General features: G+C 40.3%; 1 protein-coding gene across 2 annotated transcripts in view; it reads right to left on the bottom strand.

Moving 5' to 3' along the window:
- TEX10 (testis expressed 10) overlaps nucleotides 1–27,128 on the bottom strand; it is a 55,291-nt gene extending 28,163 nt beyond the window's left edge. Inside the window, exons 1-9 of one of the 2 annotated variants that reach the window (XM_074547163.1) lie at nucleotides 26,987–27,128; nucleotides 23,581–23,769; nucleotides 22,250–22,956; nucleotides 16,548–16,791; nucleotides 14,595–14,707; nucleotides 13,479–13,717; nucleotides 8,989–9,124; nucleotides 6,044–6,219; nucleotides 5,124–5,301 (exon numbers count right to left, since the gene is read on the bottom strand). In XM_074547163.1, coding sequence (XP_074403264.1) covers nucleotides 5,124–5,301; nucleotides 6,044–6,219; nucleotides 8,989–9,124; nucleotides 13,479–13,717; nucleotides 14,595–14,707; nucleotides 16,548–16,791; nucleotides 22,250–22,956; nucleotides 23,581–23,760 — 1,973 coding nt within the window. In that variant the 5' untranslated portion in view covers nucleotides 23,761–23,769; nucleotides 26,987–27,128. The remainder of the gene's footprint in view (nucleotides 1–5,123; nucleotides 5,302–6,043; nucleotides 6,220–8,988; nucleotides 9,125–13,478; nucleotides 13,718–14,594; nucleotides 14,708–16,547; nucleotides 16,792–22,249; nucleotides 22,957–23,580; nucleotides 23,770–26,986) is intronic. The other variant, XM_074547174.1, reaches the window with a different exon arrangement.
- Between the last annotated feature and the right edge of the window lie 547 nt (nucleotides 27,129–27,675).

Raw genomic sequence — 27,675 nt, 5'->3', positions numbered from 1 at the left:
AGTCCCAAAAGAATAAGAAATGGCTGTTTGAAGCCATTGGAGATCTCATTTATGGACACTCTACTTCAAGAGAGAAATGCCATAAATTAACTCCCATTGTTTTTAATCTAGACAGTGAAATATTATCTGTCCAACTCTCTATTACAGTGAAATAATTTCCAGACACATTGTTCCAATGGATAAAAAAGTTGTAAAACAACCATAACTATTATGCATAAATAAGGCACATAAATAAATCACATTTCAGTTTCCTTATTTGTACTTCAAGGAATGAGGGGAGGCAGCAAAATGTTCCCATAAAGTCAGCAATCTAACTTCCTGATATAGATATATTTGGTCACAATACCATAATCTGCATTTTTTTGATCCACAATTCACAGAACAGAACACATAACAGTAAGTACGCAGATTATGTTAATCATCTTAAACACAGCACCATACACAAAAGGGAAGGAAAAAAGATAATTCTGTTTGCAAGAGTATCCAACAATCACCACAAAATCACTGAGTGGCAACAAAAAACATTGAGCCTGACAAATGGGTTTCTCTGCAACTGCACCAGTACGGAGTTTGGTACAGCAGGCCACTTTTTCAGGCAAACAAAGTGATCTACCTTATACAAGAAGGTACGTTTACAATATTTAATACATTTCCACATTTGACAAAAATACTTGCCTCAAAGTCAGTCTTCCAGAAAGTGCTCAAAGCATAAGCTCATGCTTTACTGGCTCTTTAAAGCCATTTTGAAGTAGCCTTTCTGCCTGATTGCAGAAAGCAGGCATAGGGAGATTACACCAAATTTGTTTCCAGTTCTACCTCTGATACTGCTAAAGTTTATTATCTTAGTCCATATCAGACCATCAATGATTTACATATTTCTTTACTTCCTGGAGAGAACTGTCTACCTGTCCATATCCATGGCCTCAAGGAATTATCTGAACTCCACTGTCAAGCCAAAGATCCACTCATGCCAAATACTGTATATTCCAAACCAACACTCAAACCATTTACCTTGAACTAGCAATGAACTATTATTTGCTTATTTAATAGTTATTCCAATAAATTATAAATGAAAAATAAATACTGGAATTAACTCTTCTAGAAATGCGGCACACTGCATCAGGATGAATTGCTTATCTCAATACATCAAAATAGTACCCCCTAAAAGATCACAAAAAAATCCATCTAGTAGATTTGATGCAAAACACTTTCTAAAATACTACCCCAACCTTTCTATTTTTCTCCATAAATGTAAGCTAATCAGAGGCTTAAATCAGAGAACTCATCTCCTGTCAAGAAGCTGCTCTCTCTCATTTCTCAGGCAGAAGTGACAGACCATTCACTCACGTCGCTCCACACCCTTCCTCACCTGTATAACTTATACCCAAAACCCTGGCATGCTTCCATCTCTCAGAACTCCACCTGCCTGGATTTATTGAGGCTACTTACATCTCAGATCCCATACAGTAGGCACAGGCAGGCACTTGAGGAGAACAGCAGGGAAATTCAGCCACTACCAGATCTTCTGATCCTCAGTTTTGCCTGAAACTCACCAGCTGTAGCCATCCCAGTGACCTCAACACCAGCAATGTCTGTTCACTGGCACAGAGATCATGACCAATTAGTGCAAACCTGACCATGCTCACAGCAGCATCCAAAATGGGGTGGCTGCATTTCAGCTCTCTTTTTAGAACAACTTGGTCTGTGCCAGCTTCAGTGAATGTAGACCAAAAGCACTACAGAAACCATTCTAATAATTTAACAGTATAGGTAACCAGCCTCCCAGGGGCTCAGAAACCTTCCCAATCTATATGGAAATACTGCCAACATCATTTTGATTCTCAGCACACAACAGCTCCCTTAATGGGCTCCTACACACCACTTGGGTATTCACCATTGAAAAAATAAAAAGTGAAACTATTACATATTTTCAAAATTCACTTCTAACAAAAAAAAAAAAGAAAGGTCTGAAAGGTAACACACAATAATTATTACTTAATGTTACCACCTGATATCATCCAGGCTTTGAACCATCTGGATACACTTACTGTTAGTTTTATAGTTTGCACACAAAAAAACCTACAAGTTCCTTCAGTTTCTAATGACTGTCCAGGGAATAACTGCAAGTTTTATGATGATCCATAGGTACTCTCAGTGAATCCACCTTAACATAAGCTGGTCCCTGACAAATAAACACACACAGCTCCATACGAGCACTCTCGGATGCATGTAAAACAGCCATCCTCTGCCAGTCAAAATAGCATGGGAATAAAGGCTGCTGAGGAAATTAAGAACAAGTACCAAACCCTCTGACGCTCCTGAATCCATTCTATTCAAAGTCTGACTGATAAGCACATTCCACAGGAGAAGAGAAATTCAGGGAGAGTCCCCGCTCAGCCCAGGGAACGGGAATGCACCGGAAGAGAAACAGCGCCATCTACTGCCAGCAACGGGGTACTCGTAAAAGACGGCTCCCTGAGGATCTGGGACAGCTCCTCCGTCCAAGTCACAATCTAAAAGTACAGAAAATGTCCCACGAACCAGGCTGTGGCACAGAAATATGGAATTACAAAAGTTTTTTTATAGTAGCATTCATTTGATAAACCTGAAAGCTTAACTCTTAGTATCATAAGAGCTGTAAATGATGACCAGGAGTTACCCAGTCTCTCTACTTCCTTTAAGGCTTTACCTTCCACCATCCATGCCCAACCCATCTGCCTGATATTAAGTATTTCCACTGAAGTATATTTGTATCCCCTTGCTACACAACCCATTCCAGTATGTATCTCTGCTTCCATAACATTTTGCTAGCACTCATACCAAGCACTCTCTTGTTTAATCCTGCTAAAACTGCACTCTCCCATTACGTTTCAACTGTCTCGTACACAGCTGACTCTGACTTCTCCCCAGCCTTATCTACCTAAAATGACCATTTGTCAGTCACTCCCCATTACCACAACTGACAGACTATCATTCTTTGCTCTTCTTGAGAATCCAGTCTGTCCATGGCATTATCTAAAAATGAGCCACAAAACTGATACAACAGTTGGGCTTGGTCTTTCTGATGAAACATAGAAAATTGGTTCATTTATCCTGTGTGCAATAACAGGTTAAGAAGCTCATAAAGCCCAGTTAAGGTTCACACCTAGAAAATCTACTATTGTTTCCTAGACTATACAACTTATTTTCCAATGAAAAAGAAGTATCAGACTCTTCTGTTCTTGAAAAGAACAGAAATATTTACTTATCTCCCTATCTTTGCATTTTTAAGTAGACCAAGCAACTTTTTTTGGACAACTCCCTCAGCCAAAAGCATTTCTATCATCTTGGTTCCCTAAGTCCTTAAGACACCCTAGATGAGTCTTTTAGGATAAAATGCTGACTGCCATAATTGGAAAAATAATTTTTAAAAAAACTTTAAAAATAAAAGAGTAAAAGGAGCCTTATCAAATAAAACCAATGCTCAGTCAAGAGCAATCTCTCTTTTTCAAGTTTCATCAAAACTTGCAAGCTCCCAGAAATGAGGACTGTCAGAACTATCAACATTAAAAAACTACACCATTGTAAGTACATCAGTACAATTTTCTTTCAATTAGTGCTTTCAGATAGACTTCTTGATCTGGTTGATTATCTACAGTCTTTGAATCCAAAGTAAGTTTAAAACGTGTTTCAAATGCCATAAATTTAAATCAAAATAGTTCCTTTGCACCTCTGAAAACAAAAAAATTTACTCCTCCTCTGCTCTCAGAATGTAACCTGCTTCTGGTAAGAACACTGCCTTCCATCTGCCACTTGCATTTTCTGCCGAAAGGATCAAATGCCCACAACCCACCTGCACCATTATGGCAATTTTTTAGAAAACAGGCAACCCATTACTACAAAAATCTCCCACAATGAAAATTCACTAGGATCTAACAACAAATTAAGCATCTGAGTGCTTATTACCGGCTTCAGTTCTTACAATGACTGTCTTTGAATTGGTTACACTTTGCCACTGAGCTTCCAGTATATGGGAGACAATTTTGCATTTTTAAAAATAAAATCTGATGCCCAGCTTCCCAAAACTAGACAGAATTTCACTTTTACAGCAGTAATGCATTACAAATATAGGATATAAATTTCACCATTATTGCTTCTTATGTTAGTCACCTTATCCACATGTTACACAGCTAATACAAATGGGTCTGTATTTGACAGTACATTGTGTTGTGTTGTATTTTAATTAAAAATGTTTCAGATCCAAAAAGCATCAAGAATCACTTTAAGCATAATTCATATAAGCTTAATTCCGGCTTGCTTATCCAAGGTTCCACAATATTGATCAAAAATGTATTTTTCCCAGAAGCAGCAAAGCAAAACACCCTTGTGAAATCTCAGCAAGCCCTGCACTCACTTCAATGGAACAGCAGCTTTGCTCCCTGAGTTCACAAGAAAACCTACCCTCTGTCAAGCCAGTACAAAAAAAAACCAAGAGCATTAATAATTTCAAACAAGGCACTTGCCTAGCAACTATAAATTGGCCATTTAGGTGTGGTAACTGGAGAAAAAGTGAGCTGAAAGAAAGCAGAACATGAGAAAAACTGATTGGTTGTTTTTCACTATCAGCTGTGTCAGGCTGAAGCATTCACAAGGAAAAGCTGCAATCAGTGGCAGAACAAAGACCACTGGTGATGACGTTCTGGGTAGAAGGTGCTCAATACCATGCAGCCTTACAGATTTTTTAAGAGAGAGGCTAAAGCTGCTTTGCATCCTCACTGAAAGGACCTAGGTAGTAAAAGCATTCATGTTTGTATTTCAAGATGAAAATTCTTGACAGACTTCATGAATATATACAGAGACATTAAAATAATATGGACAGAAGAATATAGCACTTAAAAACATGGCTTAGTGGTGGAACTAGCAGTGCTGGATTAACGGTTGGACTTGGTCTCAAAGGTCTCTTCCAACCTAAACAGCAGAATGATTTTCTCAACGTGTATCATAGAAAATCGGGCAGTGTAAAGACAGTCAGAGCAACAGGCCAGGGACACTGTCAGTCCCTGCACATGATACTGATTTCCTGTGTGCTGATCCCCAAGTTCACGGCCCATGAGTGACTCTCCCCGCCCGGAGCTGTTCGGTACCTCATGTGCAGGATGCCGATGAGGGTGGCGGCGAGCTCGGAGGACATCCTGCCCATGATGCAGCAGCGACTGAGGCAGGCAAGCAGGCTGGCGGGCAGGCAGGGCAGGAAGTACACCAGCTGCACCAGGCGCCGCTGCGCCTCGGCCGGCAGCAGCACCAGCGTGCCCTCCAGCGGATCTGCGGCACAGAGCGCACGGTCAGCCCCGGCTGCGCCCACCAACCCACCAACCACCCCGCTACCCGCTGGCATGAGGGTGTTATAACCATAGAACCATTGTAACCGGGGGAAAAAATGGAGAAAAACATAAGGCAATACTAGCCTCGAAAATAGGCTTGGAGAAGAATATCTTGCTCTCTACAATTCACTTCAAAGAGGTTGCTGCCTGCTGCCAGGTGAGGGTAAGTCTCCCTCTTCTTCCAGGTAACAAGTAATAGGATGAGAGGAAATTGCTTTAAGTTGTACCAGGGGACATTTGGCTTGGGTATTAGAAAAAACTTATTCACTGAAAGGGTAGTGGATCAAGCTGTCCAGGGAAGTGATGGTATTACCATCCCCAGAAGTGTTCAAAAAACATGTGGCATCTGGGGACGTGGTTTAGTGGAGGACTTGGCAGTGCTGGGTTACCAGTCAGACCTTAGAGGTATTTTTCAACCCAAATGATTCCATGATTCTCACTCTAAAATTTTCAGTCTATCATATTTAAGTCCTACTAACTTGAACAAAAGATCTCAATCTTCTTACCCTCTAGTAAATGACACACATAGTTCATTTTAACCTTTAAGAAGCTGAACCAATCTGCAATCCTGTCCCCCATCTAGTCTTTAGGTTGACCTAGGAAACAACAGGATTTTCTACCTACTGCAACCTGCCTGCCAGGTGAGGGACAAAATTCCTCATGCTGTAGTGTCAAAGTCTTACCATATATTCGAGCAGCAGTGGCTTGTAAACTTTGCAACAATTCCTTGTTAGAACGAGAAGCAGCGGAATGAATGATATCAATGAGCTGATTGGAAAGCTCAGGGTTCCTCAAGCCAAGCAGAGCCAGTTGCTGAGGTAAGCCAGCCAACCAACGAGACAGAACTTTACTTCGACTCCTAAAGAAAGAAGGAAAAATCAGTTGCAGAAAAAGAAGATAAAACAGAAACCCACACAAATTTATCTTCCCAGTCTTGACTAAGTTGCTTTTCTTTCTCCTTTCTAGCTCAAACTGAAACAACAGTATGGACTATCTTTCAGAGCCTACAATTTCTATGTCACCCTGGCTTATCAAATCAAGTATAATTTAGAAACCAAAAGCATTTCATCAGCTTTTTACTTAAGTGATGATCACAAGAGAAAAAGCTGCCAAGTGCAAATCAAGAAGTTCAAAGTAGGTCTTTGAAGATGTCAACAAGAGCAGCATGATGATGGATACAGATTATTTCACTCTCAAAGACCTGTCACAAAAAACTTTTCAAGGAAATTAAGTACCCATGACATAAGAGAGAAGGGCCTTGCATAGAGATGAACTGCTCAACAGCAGGAAAAGCCTGGAAAACAGACTGTTGAAGTGGATGAGTTGGAGGTGGGGTCAGAGGTCTCAAATCACTTGACATGGAAACAGTGGCTGGGAATAAAACATTTGATTCATCTTCCACAGAAAGAAGCAGATGCTGGTATCAAATGAAGCTAGAAGGAGCCAGGATTAAACAAGCGAAAGTAAGCTGGGTCTTGGCATAGCTGAGCTTGGTCACTCCCTGCCAGAGGATGCTGCAGTTGCTCCTGATTTAGACTGGTCCAAGGAATGATGAGGAAAGCTCATGACATAGATACCCACTGACTCCAACCACTATATAAATGCATATGTGCACACACACACACTACATATGCACATATACACACAGTGCACAGTATGTGTGCAGTGATTAGGGGTGAAGATAAACTAAAACCTCAAGAGAAAACCTAACCATGTAATAAACCAATTTAGGTTTTTTTCCACAAGACAGCAACAGGCCAAAAGCTCCTACTTTATCCTTTAAATCAGACATAACTAAAAAATAAACACATTCACAAAAAATTCTGAAAAATGCTCCAATGTGAATTCTGTTCTTCTTACACTATTCTTGACAAGCTTCTGAGAAAAAAATAAATTCAAAGAACGAAGAAAACACTCAGAGGAGGGAACAACAGTGGAGGGAAGGAGCTACTGAACAGCCCACATTTTGAAGAAATTAAAAAATCCCACTTGTTCCCAAAGGAAATTGGAATTGTGCAGTATACAAATATTATGCTGTCTTGAAATGTCTTGTCAGACATAAGTGCAGTCATACTTTTTTGCAAAGAAATTTAGAGATTTTGTTCATCTGTTACTAAAAAATGTCACAGATCCATGTAGAAGACTAAGAGGAACAGCAGCAAAACTACTGCTATTTGGGATGTCTAAAGATAGAAAGTTAAAGCTTCCCAGATGGTCACATGAAATCAATTAGATGCTCAAGACTTTCAGGTAAGTACAGAGAACAGTGATTATATAACCTCATGGAAATTAATTATTATGAACATCTCCTTTTCACTCTGTGTGAAAAGAGGAGAAAACTGAGATATTCCCAAGTGTTTTTCCCTGTCTTTCATATTGCCTATACTTTTTATAATTTTCAGAGCATAGCACTAGATTATTTCTGGCTGTAGATCCAATTACATGCACTCAGGCATTACTACAACAGAAGATGTAACAAAGCAAAGAAGTTGTAGAAGGGAACAATTTTCCCAAAACTTGACTGTGTTAACAGATGCCACAACTTCTGAGAGACCTGAGGTTTGATTTTTTTTTCTAGTGGCAGAAACAGATCACATCCCCCAGAAAGTCCTGGGCTGTACCAGAAGCAGTGTGAGCAGAAGGTCAAGGAGGGGATTCTGTTTCTCCAGTCTGCTCGGGTGAGATCCCACCTGGAGTCCTGCATCCAGCTCTGGGTGCCCAGAAATAAGAAGCTATTGGAGCAAGTCCAAGGAGGCCATCAAGATCATCAGAGGTCTACAGCACCTCTCCTATGAAGACAGGCTGAGAGAGCTGCTGTTGCTCAGCCTGGAGAAGAAAAGGTCTTCCCAGAGCCTTAGAGATGCTTTACTATACCAGGAAACAAAGTTCCCAAATGAGCCAGGACTGACACACACACATCAACACATGATTTGTGTTTAAGGCTTTTATGTCCTGGAACTAGATGACTGGCTGAAAAATACATTCTAGCAAGGATCTGGAGACAATCTGGACACACCTGATTAATGAAAAACTGTTGCAACAGCATTACATAGAGAGAATAAACTCCTCATACTGCCTGCATCTGAAGCAAGTCAGGTATCTAAAAGCTGCCCATGATCTAACAGATCCATGATGAACCAGGAGCCCAGAAAGACAAGAACACACTCAAACCCAGTCCCTTTGGAACCATACCCCCAAAACAACTCAGTATTTTTCTTGAAGAAAGTCAGAAAGCTACACAGCCACTATCAGAACACCAAGAAAGGCACTAAGTGACAAGCTCATGACCTCAGGCTGAACTGATGGAAATAGTCCATGGCTACAGCTGCATGTGGATCTTGACACATCCACTGACTGCCAGAGTCAGTAACAACAAGCTTGTAGCAGTGTACTTCAAGTTAAAATTTAAATCATTAACATCTATCTAGCACCTATGCTAAGATAGACAACTAAGCTGGTACATCTCCATTTCACAGAGTACACAAACTTTAAAATTCCACTGACAGAGTGTCAAAACAGATTCAGAATGAAGTTTTATGACATCTACACGTGAATTCAGTATTCCCACTCCCCAAATAAACACACTATTTTGAAATTAAAAACAATATGCCTTTTTTCTTTTTCTTACCTGATTCTTTGCGTCCTCAAATCTTCTTTTTGGTAAACTCTACTAAAAAATTTCAAAAGCAATGTACGAACTGGAAAGAGCAGATTCCTTTGCTGGTACAGTGTATATACTGCTTTTATCAAGGGTTCCGTTGCTACTGGGAAAAAAAATCGGAAGAAATACTTTTTAATCTTCTGATTTCATACATGCACACCCACACACAGAGCTGGCATCTTTATCTACAACCGTTTACACTGTTGTCCAGAGGGAAATACCAAAATATTTTGAAGTAACTTCTAGACTGACTTCTAAACCATTGAAACAACACTTCTTGAGCAGCTTGGGAAAGAAACAGAAAAGAAACAAAGAAAAAGGAAACAGAAGAAACACAAAATAGAGACAACATGCAAGCGAAAACTTCAGAACTTCCTGAAGACAGGTTGCAAGGTAGCTGAAAAGCAATTAATTCCTGCTTAATCCTTTTCCCCTAGTGCAGCAACTTCAGACTAATGTTCTCATTTACCTCTGCTCCTCAAAACCTCACTGTCACAGTGCCTTCAGTTCTCTGTGCACTATCCCTTTCTCCCTGCACACACTCACCAGCTCTCCCTGTCTCTGTACCAGCTTGCTCCAAGTGACACTTGCTAATTAACCAGAACATAAATACCTCAAGAGGCAGCTGGCAAGACATTACAAGAACTGCTAACTCCCCTGCAACCTCTCCTGCCCTGAAGTTCTCATCAACCATGTGTTATCACCAGACTTAACACAACATTTGAAAGCTTTACCACTGTAACCAAATAGGATAAAAAATTAGCCAGCAAACACAGAACTTATTGTAATAGACTGAAAAAGAGAACAAACATATTCTTTGGAAACCAAACTAAACCACAGCATGGAAAAATTAACAAAGCATGGAAAAATACCTGAATTCAGAGGAGACAAGCCTAGAAAAATAGGAAAGCATCTGAAAATTCAAGCAATACATGAAAGGTATGAGACCTCACTCAGTTTGTCACAGAAGAGCTTGTGGTTCCAAGAATTCAATCCAATTAAGGCATACTTAGGTAGCAGCAATCACTTAATTATCTTCATAAACCACAGACAGAAACATCTGTCTTTTCACCCAGGTACACACATCAGTCTTAGCAAGTTATGTGTGCAAAACCAGATAAAACATTGTGCTCCACACTGAACAGAGCAACTTCTGCTCACAGAGACAGACAAGAATATGCCTTTCTAAAAATGATTGTGGATCCGGTCAGGGGCCAGTCTTGGCCTGCAAAACTCTTACTCAACTTCAAGTTACCATACAAGGATTCTCACTACAAAGCACATCACAAAAACCACCTGAAATGGCATGGTCACATGCCAGCATGAAGCAGGAGCCATTTAGAAGTTAAAATCTGCCATATTTTTCAACAGAAAAATAAAATCCATTCTAATATTTTATGTAACCAAGATACATACTATTAAATTATTTTCAATGCATCAGAAGTATCAGCTTACTCAACACATGTATTCTTCAGGTGAAGATTCACCTTGGACAGCATTTTTTAAACAGAATACTGGATTATTCTTAAATTACTAACAATTACAACTTTATGTAGTTTATAGCCAATTGATAAACTGTTCACTGAAAAAATACAAAAATAAATAAGCATTCTAAGTGAGTAGAATTTTCACTTCCCTAAAACTCTCTGGCATTTTAAGTAAAACAGGTCCTACTGTTTGAATTGCTTCATGTGAACTGGAGAAGTTTAAAAATGTAAGCAATTTTAAAAAGAACTCATAAAAAGTAATACTTTAAAAGGCCCACATCATACAGATGTCCAAAACACAGCTGAAGAACACATGAGGTTTTAAAATACTTCCGTTTTAACCGGCACATGTCGAGCTTCCTTCTGAAGTGACTGAGTGTGCTCCCTTTTGTTGCATGAAGAAAATTTATCAAAAACACAACTAGCAGGCAAGCTGCTGAAGTCATACCTGAGAAATGCAAGAAAACAGCAGACCTCCTAACTACAGAGAGGTCCCAAGTTTGATCTTAAGCGATGGAGATAATCTTCAGACAACACAGCTACAAGCTCTCCCACACATTCACAGAAAAAGGGGCTATTTGCATTTCACCCCAGCATAAATCTCTACTCAAAACAGGCCATCCAGAAAAATGGAACCATGCTTGTGCAGGATAATGCACAGGACATTCCCTATGGTTTTATTTAATCTCTTTTTCATTAGCTCTTTTGGTTTTTCTACGTAAACTTTCCCTCCTTTGATTTCCATTGTGCTCTAAACTTTTTTTTTTTTACTGTAATGGCTCATTTTTCAATTTGCATTGTCTTCTAAATAACACATGCCCTTTCCAGGCTTTAATCTCCATGTCAAATGGTTTTCAACAAATCAAGAGTTATTTTTTTTTCTACGTACCATCTTTTGCAGTCCCATCTGACACAACACAGTTCAAAATTTCTAAAGCGTTATCAAAAAACCAATCAAGGACAGAACGTTTATCTTCCACAGAATCACATAGTAAGAGTGGGAATTAATGACTCTGAGCTCATTTGAAACAGGATCAGCTAGATCTGGCTGCTCACAACTATGTCCAGATGGCTTCTGAGTATATCCAAGAATGGAGATTCCACTATCACTAGGGGCAACCTGTGCCTTGGTCATCTTTACAGTGGAAAGGGTCCTCCTCATGCTCAGGCAGCATCTCCTGTGCTTCAGTTTGCGACCGCTGCTTATCCTGTCACTGGACACCACAGGAAAGAGCCTGGCTCCCTCTTCTTTGCTTCCCTCCTTCAAGTATTTACATACACTGATGAGATGCTTCCCAAATTTTCTCATCTCCAGTTGACTCAGCCTTTCCTCACAGGTGAGGTGCTCCAGTGTCTTCACCATCTTCACAGCCTGTGCTGGACTCTCACCTGTATGTCCATGCCACTCTTCTACCGGGGAGTGCCAAACTGGACACACTGCACCAGGAGTGGCCACACCAGGGGAGAGTAGAGGGGCAGGATTACCTCCCTCAACCTGCTGCCAACACTCCTAATGCAGCCCAGCACCCCACTGGGCTTCTTTGTCACAAGGGCCCATTGCTGGCTCCACCTGGACCCCTGGTCCTTTATTGCCAAGCTGCTTCCACCTGGTTGTCCCCCAGCAGGTACAGGATGGGATTGTTCCTCTCCAGGTGCAGGGCTTTGCACTTCTCCTTGTTGAAATCTTCCTGTTGCTCCAGTATGTCAAGGCTCTATCTCCTCTACAGCTGGTAGATTAATTACAATCTGACACCTAGTCAGGTTTTCAGTACTGCACAAGGACTATCTTGAAGGGGTGAGATAAACCATCCACATGAACAGACACAGCTTTGTGAGATACCTAATTTCACACTGAACTTCTACAGGATCAGCAGAAAATGATTAAATTGTCCACTGTTTGGTAGAAGTTTGGCAAAGTTAAAAAAATAAATCAGTATTTCATTACAAAGAAAGCCTGAAATATCTAACAGTCTAACAACTACTTGGAAGCTACTTTCCTGCGTAGCAACTCCTCTGCTTTATCTCAGGTGGTGCAACAGGCTCTGACTTTGGATTATTATTTTTCCTTAACACAAAGCTAAATTTTAAGTGCAGATAGGAATGAGCAGTTATTACCTTTGTCACCAGGGATATGGGAATAGACAGATTCCCAATTAAAATGAATTTAGCAGGAAATATAACTAACTGACAAAATGTATTTGAGGGACATTTGACATCTTTTCATTTTACAACTCTTAACAATTGTATCTGTTGCTAAGGGCTTTTCTTTAAACTACTTGGATGTGGAATTCATTTCTATCACACTGGTAAAATATAAAAGACTGCTATCACTTTTCTGGTTACTGATGAAGTCCTTTCTTGAAGTTCTATATATCCAAGGTCTCACTTGGAATACAACCAAGTAGCACTTGAAATGAAAGAAAAAAAGCAAGCTAAAATATTAGACTGGTCCTGCAAGTCATAACTGGAAATGTTTTGTCTTGGAAAAGAATTCAAATCAAACACCTTGGAAAATACTCAACAGCAGCTTCCATCAAAAGTATCTTGACATTTCACATTACCACAGAACTAAAATGGTCATCTGACAGTACTTGAGAGAGTCCATCAGCTATGCTAATGACTTTAAATGAGGACTGGTACATTAAAGTATCGTGCATCTCTACAGCCTAGTAGTTACTTTTTCAATATAAAGCTAATCTCCCATTTATAAGATTATCTTAAGAAACAAAACCAGAAAACAGGTACAAATATATTCACACTTTGGATATCAACAGTATGAATCTAAAAGCATTCCAAAAACAAAGTCTCCAATGCTACATGCAAGGATACCACCACGAAATTCATTTTACCTCTGTGACAAAATGCATTTTGATGTAACAACTGAGAACATAAAGTTCAGCATTAAAATGCTGAAACAACTCAAAGCTTTGTCAGTGCATAATTTTGCTTTCCAGAAACTACTCATCTTACCCTTGTTTTGCTGTATTTGCATTAGTCTCCAAGTCACCCCAAGCAATCTGTTCACTTGCTTGCTATTCAACTTGCTGCCATCCTGAAGAGTGTCTGTCACAAATTTCCTTATCATGTCCAGCCACCCAGAGTCTGTCTGAAGTGTTGAAGCACTTGCTAATGAAACCATTATGTCACACAAGGTTAAATTCAGCAAAAGATGGTCGATGTTGTTTGAGGATTTCATACAGTTCCTGTTGCTAAGGGGAGGAGGGGGAGAGAACAGAAACATTTCAAAAAATTATTTTTGAAATAAAAATGGGCACCAGCTAAAACCCTTGTACATACACCACTGTCCTACATAGACTGCAAAGGTGCAGAATGCTTTCAGAACAACTTTAGCATGAATTTAGTCTCACATCTGGGAGCTGAGAATGGAGACAACTTGCTACTAAAACATTGTGTTCCACACTGAACAGAGCAACCTCTGCCCACAGAGACAAACAAGAATGCTCCTTTCTAAAAATGATTCTGGATCCAGTTGCTACTGGCCTGCAGCAAAACAGAACTGGTGCATCTGTTTTGGCAGCTCAATAGTGAAGAAATGTGTGTTTGGCTTCTGCTCCAGTACTGCTCTGCCCTACAGGACAGGCACAGTGTGCCCATATCCCCTCCAAGCTGTCCTCACCCAGCCCCATAACACAACTAGAGAAGACTATATGGAGATGCAAAGAATGTTTGAACTATGTTTAATGTAATTTAGCAGTCAGCTGAAGAAAACACACAGAAATATGAAACCAGTCAACCTAAACCAATCACCATTTAGCAATATGCAAATTCCAGATCAAGAGTTGAATAAAATGCTTTTATTTCCCTAAGGCAGCACTTAATTTTCTGCTGGATGCTATTCAGACAACTTCCTCTACAATACTTTTACAAAGAACAACTAAAACGTCTCAATTTTGAAGCAGTGCAACGTTCCTATAACTGCATCTCCACAGATCTTCAAGAAATATGCAATAAAAAGTTTTATTTTCCATCATGAAAAATTTAATATTTGATAAAGCATGTGAGTCACATTGCCCCACTTCTCTTAGGAAATTAAAAGCTGGTACATGACATTGATTTTATTCTTACCTTTTGCATGGATCTTTCTTTTTGTGTTTTACTGTATCTTGTAAAGAGTAAGGAAAATGACGCATGAAGTGGTGCTTGAAATCAACAAGGTAATTCATTCGAAGCCATAGCTCCTGTTAAGGAAAGCAGATGATAGACAGAAAACATGGTAGCAAATGAAATAAATTCAGACAATTATGTCCCAAAATTCATTATTGGAATCAATGAAACTAGGAACTTTAGCCTCTGATTCCAAGTTGCTTATACATCTTTACTTTCAAGTATTGTGCATGAAAGTCCACAAAACAAAGGAGTACAACAAGATGCTCTAAGTTAACATTGAGCAACAACATGTTGCTAACTGACCCACTTTATTTTTTAGCACATATTTACGTGGATATATGCAATACTAATCTGAGTTACAGATCTGAATGAAAGTACTTTTATACCAATTGATCAGGGTTCTTAAAATCAGAGTGGACTTAAAACATATTCCGATACCTCTTTGCAGGTTAGCAGACAGCCACCATTCCACAGTGTCCAGCAGAACTCACCACTAAAAAAACCTGCATTGCTATCAAATTGATCAGGCAGAAAAATCTTTTCGATACTCAACTATTAAGAGCAGAGAATGGCCATTAAACTATTTCAAAGATCAATAGCTTTCCACCAAGCATATTCAGAGTGGTTTTCCACAGTGATTATAATAGCCACTTTGGCCTGCAAGCCCAAGGGCTATTAAATAAGCAAAGCTTTCATTTTCAAATAGAGCCATTTGAATGCATTTTGTATATAATGGTAACTACAAAGACAAAACAAACCATTAATCTAAAATGGAATTTGCTCCACAAAAAAACCAAGCTGTATGAACCTCAGATTTTTTTCTCCCCACAAACAACTTAAGGTCATAATCCAACTCTGTGTACCCAAACCACTTCACATCTTGACAGAGGAGTGTGCCATTCACATGACCAAAACACAGGCACCCTATGGCTAAGGGCAGCAGTTCTCCAGGATCCTTCAGAAAAAGGCTAGGGACAGGAGGCTGCCACAGGAATTTTCCAGGTCAAGTGCCTGCTTTTTGCCCACTTCCAAGAGGGCCTCTAGAAAAGATGAAGAAGAAAAAAGAGGAACAGCGTGCTTTGCTCAGACACACTGAATCCATCCCTCAAAGCGGGGTATGTTTGGTAACTTTGGTTTAATGTAATGATTCCACAAATGTTTTCTACTAATTACCCTATGTGTAGCTTTTCATTTAGCAAAGGGGCCTACAGTCCTATACACAGGTTAAACCAAGAGCTGTCAAGACATTTCTTCCAACTACTCAATAGCCAAATTTTCCAATTTGCAATTTTTCTTAGAAAAGCAACAAAAGTTAGCAAAACAAGAAATTCAGTTATCTAAGTAAAATACAGAGAAAATAACCTGGGGGAAAAAAAAAAAAAACAACTTCAGAGGATACTTCCTAAAATCCTTTTTGATCCAATGTCTTATGATCCTACCAATCACGACACAGCAACACAGATTGCACCAAGCAATTACAGGATCTCAAACCACCACAATCTTCCACCTTTCCAAACATTTAGGGTTTGTTCATTCCCACACTCCCAAGAAATTTTCCAACACACAAAGACAAGATAAAAACAACCCCATTCTACACTTGGTTCCAATTTATATTCTAGAGGTTATCTGGGAGACAAAATGCTCCTCTTCTCCATTACCATTTCCAGTTTCAAAACCTTTGTGCTGCAGTCAAGGAGGATTCCTGGAGACTATTTACTGAACTACTGGCTCAGTTCAACCAATTCTTTTCTACAGTAAGAGGCAACAAAATCCAGATTCAAAATCTACTCAACACCTAGGCTTTTTCTCTCTTAACAAAGTGCCTTCAGTACTTCAAATCACCAAACCACTAGCTTCTAATCAAAACAAAACGAACTGTCATCATTATGGCATGGATCATTTCTCCCTTACCATTTTGTATGTTTCATCGTGTCGCTTTGTGAGTTTCCACAATAGATGTATTATGCTAAGAACTTGCTGCATGAGCTGCTGAGATTCTGATTCCAAAAGGTTTCCAAGAATGGGAGCTGATTGTGCAGGAGATGCTTCAATCCAGCACTCAATCAGTAATGGAATTATTATCTCAATAAAACCTTTTAAGTTTTCAGCCGAGGACAGGCCTTTTTCTGCACTGTCCATTACACTTGTCAGAGACCTAAACAACAAAAGCAAAAGAACATAAAAAGATAAAGATCACACCTTTCAAAACAAGATTACAGCAATACCACTTTCCTGATTTCTAAATAATGGGAAAAGTTACTTTTTTTAACACATTAAATATTTGCTGGCTTTCTTGCTAGATATTTCAGTATGGAAAAAAGGGAGTTCAAACCATCTACAACAAACCTGCTCCCAAGTCTCCCTGCAAGTTTGTGTGCTTCTTTAACAACTTCTTAGATTTCAGTATTTCTTTCCCCATTGTTACATGTAAAGTCTATGAAATGGAGAAATACAATATGCATTATCCTATCACCTTCAACCAATGGTAAGGAATTAATTATATTCAGCACAACAAAATAATAAAAAGTCCCTTTTAAGCTCATTAAAGCAAAATAACGAAGCTGACTACAAGGAGTTGTCAAATGCATGAGGTTTATTACAGTTAATAACCATCTTCAACTATAATAAACACAATGTTTTTCATATCAAATGTGGAAAAAAATGTTCCTGTAAAATATACCTTTGGTTCCCACCTGATGGTTAGCTACTGTGCTCTGAAAGGCAACTTAACAGAAAATGATCTGATAATGAAGCTAAAAAAATTTAAAAACTAAGATACCATTTAAATTGATACAATATCTCCCAGAAATCAAGAAAAGCAATTCTTATTCTCCCCCTACTCAAAAAACACCTTGTGTCTCTGAAAGGACAATCAGCAGTTATGACCCAACACTGCTACTGGATAAATTCAAGCAATTTGAAAAGAATATTCTTTAAATGAACTAAAACCCTGGATAAATCCTGTTAATTTTAAGGAGTACAGATTCCTTAAAAAGAGACAACAACAGTTTCAATCGATCATTTGTAAAATTGTTTTCCATTTGATTTTGTTTCCTAATACACAGCAGGGAATTCCTATCATAATTCTAATTTCCTAACATACATAGGATTAGCACACTGAACCTGCTGCTAAACTCCCTTTTATTTCAGTAATGATCTCCAAGTAATTTTTCTTTACATATACACTCAAAATAGGAACTGGAAAACTTTCAACAGACCTGCAGAAGTTTTGTTGACAAGTATTTTAATTTCATATTGAAGATGTAAAGCAGTTTTCCCTAGTCACTTCTAAATTATCCAATTAGTTATATCTTCTATTAGTTTGATCCTTCTAGCTACATGTTGTTGCCATCATCTATAGTACAAATCATAATAATTTTATTCTGCCATTTCCCTCTAGTTGATATCAGTGTATCAAGAAAATTACTAAACCAAGAAAATTACTAAACCAGGTATTAATGACATGTAAAAAGAACAGGGAGAAGGAATTAAAACAAAGTGTGAGACAAATACAAGCTATTTTTCAATGAAGGCAAGACGGGGGGAGAATTTAGATCTCCACCACAAAATAAAAGGGATAAATGGAAACATAACTGATCATAAGAAAAAAAATTGCTTTACTTTTACTTACAATTATCAAACATGTAAAATTTTATAAAGCTTAGCTTTAACTGCAGCCACCAACATATCCAATAAATATAATTTGGTTTATTTGTTTGGTTTTTTTGCCTTATTTCCTTTCTGTAGCCCAGGCACTGCAGTAGACACCAGCTTCTTTAAGACTAGAAAGAGTTTATGAATGGTTCTATCTTACACTTTTTAATTCTCAGTTATCTCAAATACAGCAGACAAATCCCATCTTCCAGTTACAATCACAATGAATTCTAAAGCCTTTTGATACCAAGACCATAATCTGATTGAAAAAGTGAGGTTGTCCTGTAAATGCTATGCTGTGACAGGATTATGCTCTCAGATGAGAGTTTGAAATTTCAGTAATTGGCTGGAATAGTTCTGAAGTAGTAGTCTTTAGTAATATCTTTTCTAAAAAATACCTGATATTACAGCAGAACTCTGGAATTCCAGAATTTACTTAAGGAACACAAAAATCTGCCAATTAAAAAGTGAACAGTGCATGAAACCTGAGGAGCTGGTAATCCACACTGGAAGATTTCTACAGAAGTGTAACACACAACTATTTCAGCACTTTTCTGAAACAATGAATGGAAAAAGGAAGAATTAGTGCCAAAAGGGGTGCTCCTCCCAGCTGCTGAAAGCACTGGGGTAAGAATACTTAGCACAGCTTTCATGTACCCCTGCAGAAGCCCCTATCTCTCCAGGGAAGACTCCTCCACATATTCAAGGTTAACAATAAAAGTGTAAAATACATTTTGGGTGCCAGATGATGACAAAGTATTATAGCAATCTGTCCAGCAGATATCCTTAACAATACAGGTTCACTTGACCTGGGCAGGTCTGATGGCAATTGTGCTGTCACACATCTGCTATCACTACTCTTGAGTGGTAGGGTGACTTTTAGAAACACTGTAAGGCATCTCACCTTTATATCAGAATGAAACACTATTGAAGGGAGCTGCAAGATATTTGTGTACCCTAAGCTGCCATTTTTCTTTAAAATGCCAGTATTTTTATACAGCAGGACCAAACAAACAAAAATTGTGTAAATATCTGCCATTTGACAGTAAGAAGACAACAGAAATTCAGCAAAGGGAAGTCAAGGAAGCATAAAAGAAATAGAAAACAAGGAAATAACTTGCTGTTCTTTTAAAACAGGAAAAGTCTTTGGAAGTTTTTATGGCTTGCAGTTTAAGCCAGGTTACTTGTCCTCCTTTTCTGTGCGCACTGCCAAATGCAGCAAACACACAGCACACCAAGTGAACTGCATTCTCCTTTTCTCTTTGATGCACATGTACATATTTATTGGCTATGCTTCATCTTCCATTTCAGTTTCTCAAGTAATTTTTGCTTTTCTCTGCAGCTTCACATTGAACTCTCTCAGCAGAATCTGAAGCTCAACTCTTTCTCTTCCAGTCAAAATAAAATAAAATCACACGTCTTGGTACCACCACATTTATGTTGTGAAGGCTTTCTCTTTTTCCACACCTGAAATGAGTTTGATGCAAAAAGCAGCACAGTCAGCACATAATGCAGAGAATACATTCTAACAACATTCTAATACACTGCAACTTTTAATTTACACACAGTAGGAAGATCCACCACACAACAGAAGATAACAAAGTCTTAAGATTTTCATCTTTGAATCATTCAGCATTCCAAGCTCAGAATCTATCCTTTTTATTAAACAGTAATACTGCAAACTGATTCAGAAAATCTCATTCCATAATCACTAGGTTATCACTGATATGTCAGCCCTGTCTAATGAGCTTGCAAGATTAAATAGATACAGGAACTTCAAAAATTTAGTATGCTATTATGCAGTTTGGAAAAACAAAGTTAAAACTTACTTGCAGTATTAGTGACAAGACTACCAATACACACAACACACTCTGCAAATAATTACTTATGGTTTGGTCAACTCATTATCCTTAGCTAGTCATAGACTTGACTATTTGACTTGAAACACACACACAGAGTACTTCACCTCTTATTACAAATCATTTCTGTCCTTGCAGTAGTGGCCATAGCAGAGGCCTGGGAATGCCCATAAAAGGCAACAATTGGCATTGGAAGTGACAGAATTAAACACCTTGAGATTATTGGGAATTATTTCAGTGGCCAATACAAAAACCACCACCATAACTATTGGAACTTCACACAAAATCACTAAAACAAGCTGTACTCTTGTGAAAAACGAATACACCAAAAATATGCACAAATGCAATAAAATGAGAACATTTTAGTACCTTCAGCAGATGATCTTTCCCTCTCTATTCTTCTGTTCTGCTGCCATCAGCTTGCTTTGCCAATCTCGCATTGGATTCTAGCCATGTTTCCTTCTATTCTTCTGGCTCCTCCTCATGCTTGCAAACATCTTTTTGTAAGTATTTATAACCAGAAGCACATCACGATGTTCCACCAAAATCTAGCTCCTCAGAAAAGCGGAATCCAATTCAGGTGACACCAGATGTAAAGTTTATTTTCCTAGACCTTGGATACAATGCATCTTCAGCTATTACATGGCCTGGTAATCACACACTGCATATCACCCAGGGCACACCACAAGCATCCTCTGACACACAGTGGTGCACAACTGCGTGCTTCTGACTGCATAGGACTGCTCTGTGCTCAGCACTGAACCCTTTCCCTGCCTCAAGGGGGCATCACCAGCCTAGTCGGTGATGTTTAGTTGTGATTTTACCTGCAGCAGATACTGCTGGTCATGACTGAGCCCTTATGCTGAAAACCACTTTTAGGAGAAAATGCTGACCTTCTTACTGAGCTTAATATGTTTCCTGTACCTACCATAAGTAATATGCTACCTCCAAAGAGGAAGCCTAGGAGAACAGAAATGGATGCCTCTCCCTGACAGATGGAAAACACCTGCCAGTTCAGGTCAACCTGGGTATTTCAGAGAGAACACCTCTTCTTCTGTCCTTTATTCCTTCAAAGATATAAGATGGACATAGTAATGGAGTAGGCAGTGGGTTTAATCCCCCTTTTTGCCACAGACTTCCTAGATGAATTTGGTATAACTGCTTTACACATCTTATTTTGTCTACTCCAGCAGTAAAACAAGGATTGTAGTTTTTCTTCAAACCAGCTTGGTATCTACAGAGAACAGAGCTATGTAACAGCTAAACTGCTTACATTTTTTGAGACACCATTCCAGATCTCCTGTCAGCAGGTATGTAACATCCATAGTAATGCATCTGAGGATGCCAATGTTCAAAAAGCACCATAAAGTGAGGTGGGAGGTTCACCTCTAGTGGGTGAATCAGAGAGGAGAGGAGAAATCAAAACAGCTGTTTCTTTGTCCCTTAACTTCAGCTCACATCTGTTCAGAGTACTACTGAAACCCACACAAACCTTTCTGTGACTAAGCACACTAAGCTTCCTTTCATATTCATCAGCATGTCTCAGCCGAGACATCTTTCATCCACAGTGAATATATAAACGGGTGAAGTGATTAAAATATCTAGAATTGGAAACTCAGCAGAACTTCATACCACCAGACACATCCCATCCTGCTGTCCTTTTTAAAGGGAGCTACAGTCAAAGATAACAGATTCCTGAGCTTATGACAGACTCTTGAAGGTAAAAGCACAAAATTTCAGTAAAATTCATTATCACAAACAAGCTTACATTTCACACAAAGAAATTTGCCTACTTGTCCCTAGGTCTGTTAGACATCCTGCAAGAAGTGACTGCCAGTTTGCATTCCAAAAATATCCCAACAGAGCCGGTAATCCAAAATTATCATTAATAGCATAAAACAAAGACTTTATAATGGAAAGGTTCTTGCTATACACATAACACAGTTATCTGCTGAGTATTTCTGTATTTTCAAGCCTCTGCAGTAAGACTACAAATTACACTAAGTGTTCTAAAATATGGCTTAGGGACAATCTCACAAAAAAATTAAATTGCGATCACACAGTTGACATTAATTGCCAAACTAGTTAACATTTTCTCACCTCAGTCTAAATGATGAGTTGATCTTTGGTCGTAAGCCACCATTTTCAAACAGTTGTATAGGTTGCTGATTATTTGCATGGAGCTTCCAACTAATGCATACTGGGTTCCTCACAGAATGAGAGTTGTCCTTCTGCTCTTGAAGCCCTTCATCCTCTGTATCACTGGATCCATCTACCACTGCCTGGAGAAACTTCTTAAGCCTGGTAAGTACGTTCAACCTCCACTGCTGAGAAGTTACTCTGCGATTTGGGTTAACAGAGAGCATCCACGAAAGTTTGTCCCTGCTTTTCAGTCTTTTTGACAGTTGCTGGTGAGAAATAAGCTCTACAAAATTCTTCAACAATATAATGCTGCGGTCTGTAAGAAGAGCTGGGTATGCTTCCAATAAAATGTCCAAGACTTTCAATGAATCTTCCTGAATTCCCTCACTGATATGAGTCATGGCACTAGAGAGATGGGCACTTACCAAAGGGAAAAATGGAGCAATCTGTTCTGCTCTTATTTTTGAAGCCAAGAACTGCAGCAGGTGAACAGCTGCTCCTCTGACACTGGAATCTTTGTCTGTAAACACAGCTGCCACCTCGCTTATTATACTGGAAAGGTGTGCATCAATTACAAAGGGATACTGAGACAGGAGTTCTTTGAGTCCGAGAAGTGCATTATGCTTAACCCCAGGACTATAGTGATGCATCTGTGAGAGCAGATCCTATAAGGAAGCAAACATATACACTTGCCATCATTATTATTTTAACTGTTCAAACTTCCCCCATGTATTTTCTGCACATTTTTCCTAAACACTTAAAAATACAGAATATTCTTACGATGTACTGCTGTTCATAACAGCAAAATGGGTTTAGAACGAACATGGTATGCATTTTATAGCACAACAATTAACAAATACTCAGAATTCAGTGATAGGAAAAACAATATATATATATTGTTATATATATATATATATATATGATATAATGACTTGTCCTTAGGTCTTGTTCTCAAGTTTATGCACAACCCCACTGACTCAACAGAGGGATGACCAAAGCAAAGTCCTCTCACTCTTGTTCTCAAAAGCAGAACTACAAAACCTCAGCCTGAATAGCTTTCCTGTTTAAGCACAGAGCTGCAAGAGACAGAAGATGGCACAAAGAATGTAAAACAAATCCAACCCCCAGAGAAATACAAGACTGTTTAAACACGAGGCTGCATTCAGATAGCCTGCTGCATTTATCTATTTTTTTATAAATGTTTTTTTCCCAAATTGCAGTAAACATAGTCAACCTAGACAAAAGGCAAGCAATTTTCTGTCATTTCAGAATGCAGTGTCACAGCATACCTTTATGTTAAGTTTTCTATTTTGTGTAGGAAGCACTCCATCTTCTTTAAGCTGCTCAGGAATTTGTATGGCCTTTGTTTTGAAGGTAGTATCAGTTGCATTCTCTAGTTTAGGCTTTTTTTTCCCAACTTTGAATTTCACTTTCTGGAAATCCTCCTGACGTTTCCTTTTTTTAGTCATTCTGATTCTCTGCAAAAGGAGAATTTAATCTGATTAAACACAAAACAAAAGTAGTTTTTCCACCAAAGAGCAGCAACCTCCTAACAACAGCCACTGTTTTCATTCTTTCGTCTATGCATAACGGAGTGTCCACTCCTGAGACAAGATGCTAGACTAAACAGAACTGCAGACTGTTTCCATGCAGCTGCACTATCAGCATCCAGAAAACATTCTGCTGCTCCTTTGGCCCTCTTTGTTTTGAGAACTACTTTATCATAAAGCATCCAGGTATCTGCAGCTGCCACTGCGTTACCAAGAGTTGAGTTGCTGATTTGGTTTTGTTTTACAAAGTTCCTGCCAACAAAGCAACTTTTTACATGCTCAGTTCTTGTCAAGCCAAGGAGCTCAGCGAACCGTTCCCTTTCAGCTGCACGCTGCTCACCAAGCCCATCACTCACAGCACACAGCCTGCACATGGACTATCACAGGTTTCAACAGGCCTTCACCCATAAAAGGACACAAAACACCTAAGAAAACTTACACTGAAAATACCAAGCTATGCATTTAAATATAACTAGAAGAAGGGGGAAAGAAGAGGACAAACGGGCAACTACGGACTGAAAAAAAAGGAAAACAAAAACATTTTTAATAAGGCATAAGAAATGAGATATCTGAGCCACTGTACTTGTAAGCTGTACAAACATACTGGAATAGAGGTACAATAACCAAAATAAATTAAACTCCCATAAGTTTCTAAATAGCTTTTTGGTTTTTTTCTGTTTTGATACTGAAGCACACATCTACCAACTTAAAAAAAAACATGAACACACTGAAAAGGTCCCAACAAACACTACACCACAGATTTATTTAATCCTCTCAAAAAAAACCCCAAACAAGCGACCATCCACTTTACCCACAAAAAAACCCTGAATCAATATTGGAATATGGATCCCAATATAACCAGTTAGATGGTGCCTAGGCCAATTCTGACCTTCGCTGCTGGGCCAGAGGCAGCACTGCGGTGTTTTACCCCAGAGATACCTTGGCTGGCGGCAGAGTGCAGCGGGGCACAAGACAGGACTCCGTTCTCTTCAGGAGAGAGCTTCTGGCGATGGTAGAAAGAAAGGGAATGGATTCTGCTAGAAGGTAGCCAGATGTTTATTCCAAGAGTACAGAGGTCTGCACTGGGCCACTGCTGCTAACAGAATAGCGGCCGCCTGGTCTCATTAACTTTATAAGCTCGGGGACAGGGGAAGGGGAGGGGACAGGTGAGTTACCAACCAGGTGAAGGGGGCAGGGTCTCAAGGGAGGATGACACTTAGACAGGCCAATGACCCCCAGGCCTGAGGAGCATCCTTTGAAATCGACGAATCACACGACGCCTTGCTGGTATGTTAGCCTGATTGACAGGGCACACTCAGCAAGGGGTGAGGGGGAAGGGAGAAGGGATAGGTACACATGGGAAGGGCCCCGGAAGTTTAAAACAGGACATTGCAACACACCACAACAAATCAAGAAAAATCCAAGCCAAAAACCCCAACAATACAACTGACTAAGCTCAGAAATTTCTAAATAACATATCCAAACAATGATTCTCTTCTGGTGGATATGATAATCATTCCTACAGCTGATTTTCCCAATGGACTTCAAGCTGAAATTTGTGCTGTACTAGAGTACTTCAAATATACATTAATAGGATAATCATTAAAGAATGTGTTAAAACAAACTGTAATTTTCCATTATTTTAAAACAATTTAAACAACAGATTACACCAACATTTGACTGCAATTTAATTTTGCTTTTCACACACTAGGTTAAAAAATCATATGCAAGACCACTTTAACTGAAGTACAAATTTGGCACAAGTAACTTATGAACTCAAAAGGTTTTAAAAAACTTGGAGCCTGGTGCCAAAAGAAAAAGGTCCTTTAGTGTCCAACTATAACAACCATGGCTTTATAAACGTTTGATTTTTACCATATGCATCTTTTTAGGAAAGAATTACAAGAATTTCACCACTTGATATATAGAAATAGCTAGAAGCTTTTGGCATAGAAGTTATTTCCACTTACAAGGTTTGCTTTTACAAGAGTAGATGTCTGGCTCCCAGTCAGCACAAAAACTTCACAATACAGGTGTACAACAACTGAACAGAGCAATTAAGTTCTTTTAAGGGAGCAGGCTTGTAAAATATCCTATTTTTTTCTCCTAATAAAAGCAGCACAGCTTACCTCACAATAAATATTCTGGGAATAATTGGTAATCTAAGCCTATCCATTTCCAATTCCTATGTACCACGCTCTACCAAAGGATAAAATCCTTACAAAATATAAGGATATAAGCACCACAATTGGTACATAATAAGACATCAAACAAAACTGTCTACAGCTGATGAAATTATGGAACCATTTCAATGAAACTTCTTGCTGAAACAACTGCATTTCACAAGGAGAGACTGCGAGAGCAGGGCCTGTTTAGTCTGGAGAAGACTGAGAGGGAATTTCATTATTGCATTTTAATTTCTCCAAGATGGGTGCCAAGAGGATGGTGCCAGAGCGTTTTCAGTAGTGCCCAGCAACAGGATGAGGAGCAACAGCCATACACCAAAACACAAGAAATTCCACCTCAGCATGAAGAAGGAATTCTTTACTTTAAGGGTATAAGAGCACTGGAACAGGCTGCCCAGGAAGGTCTCTGGAGACAATCCAACCCACCTGGATGCATTCCTATGTCACCTGCTCTAGGTTATACTGCCTTGGCAGGCGGACTGGACTAAATGATCGCCAGAAGTCCCTTCCAACCCTAACTAATCTGTGATTCTGTGTATTTTCACCTGGCCCTCCTCCAGCAAGACTGAGCACCTAACAGTTCAGCACTAACACGGTTTTACAATCCAAAGCATTAAAACAACGTCCAATCGACGCAGGGTTCCTTGAACATAATGTAGCATGCATCCTTTTTCAGACACCACTTCCAATGTCACTCAGGCACCCTCACCTCAGGCTCAGAAAAAATATTCGGTTACAGGTAGGACCTGATGATCTTGGAACTCTTTTCCAACCAAACGATTCTGGTTTCACTCTCCCCCAGCTCTCAAGCAGCATCCCTCGGGAAGCTCACAACCTTGCTCAGTCAGGAAAATCGTGAGAAACCCGAAGGCAACGCACACGCCCTACCCTACTCCTCCGATCAGATAAGCATTCCCCCGCGGGCGAGCTCTCTCCCGGCATGGCACAGCGATACTTACAGGCGATCACCTCCGCGCGGCTCCCGCGCCGCCAGCGCATCCCCCGCCGCCGCCACCGGGACCGCACCGAGCCGCCCGACCCCGCGCCGCGCCCGCCGTACCCGAGCGCCGGCGCGGCCGCTCCACCCGCGGCTCTAGGCGGTCACGCTGCCTTCCTCGCCGTCCCGGGACATCCTTCGGCTCGCTCCCCAAACGCCGCTTCCCCCCGCCCCGCTGCAGCCGCTCTGCGAGGCGTTCAAATAAAGGCGGGTCAGTGCCGGCCCGGCGCCGGGGAGGCCGCGAGTTCGGCCCCGGGGAGCGCCGGGCGAGGCGGGAGCGGCGGCGAGGAGAAGCCGCCGGGGGAGGTGGGGCAGGGGCGGCGGCGCGCAGCGGAGCCGATGCCGCCGGTTTCCCCGGGAGCGGCACCCGGCCCGCGCCGCCGCGGCTCCCGCTTTTCCCGCCGCCTCCCTGGCGCAGGAACGTGAGGGGAGGGCGGGTCGCACAAAAGGCGGGCGGCCCTTGGCGCAGGGGCCGGGCGAGCGCGGCGAGCCCCGCCAGCAGGGCCGGACCGAGAGGAACCGCGCCGGGCTCGGGATCCCGATCCCGCTCCCCGTCCGCCTCCTCCCGCCCAGCCCGCGCGCGGCCGCTCGCTCCCTCACTCACCAACCACGCGCGCGGCAGCGCCAGCCCCGCTTCCGCCCCCGCCGAGC

This window comes from Zonotrichia albicollis, chromosome 1 (genome assembly GCF_047830755.1).
Source record: "Zonotrichia albicollis isolate bZonAlb1 chromosome 1, bZonAlb1.hap1, whole genome shotgun sequence".
NCBI classification, from domain to species: domain Eukaryota; kingdom Metazoa; phylum Chordata; class Aves; order Passeriformes; family Passerellidae; genus Zonotrichia; species Zonotrichia albicollis.
The sequence above is the reverse complement of the archived record's forward strand: the minus strand, read 5'-3'. Positions and strand labels throughout refer to the sequence as shown.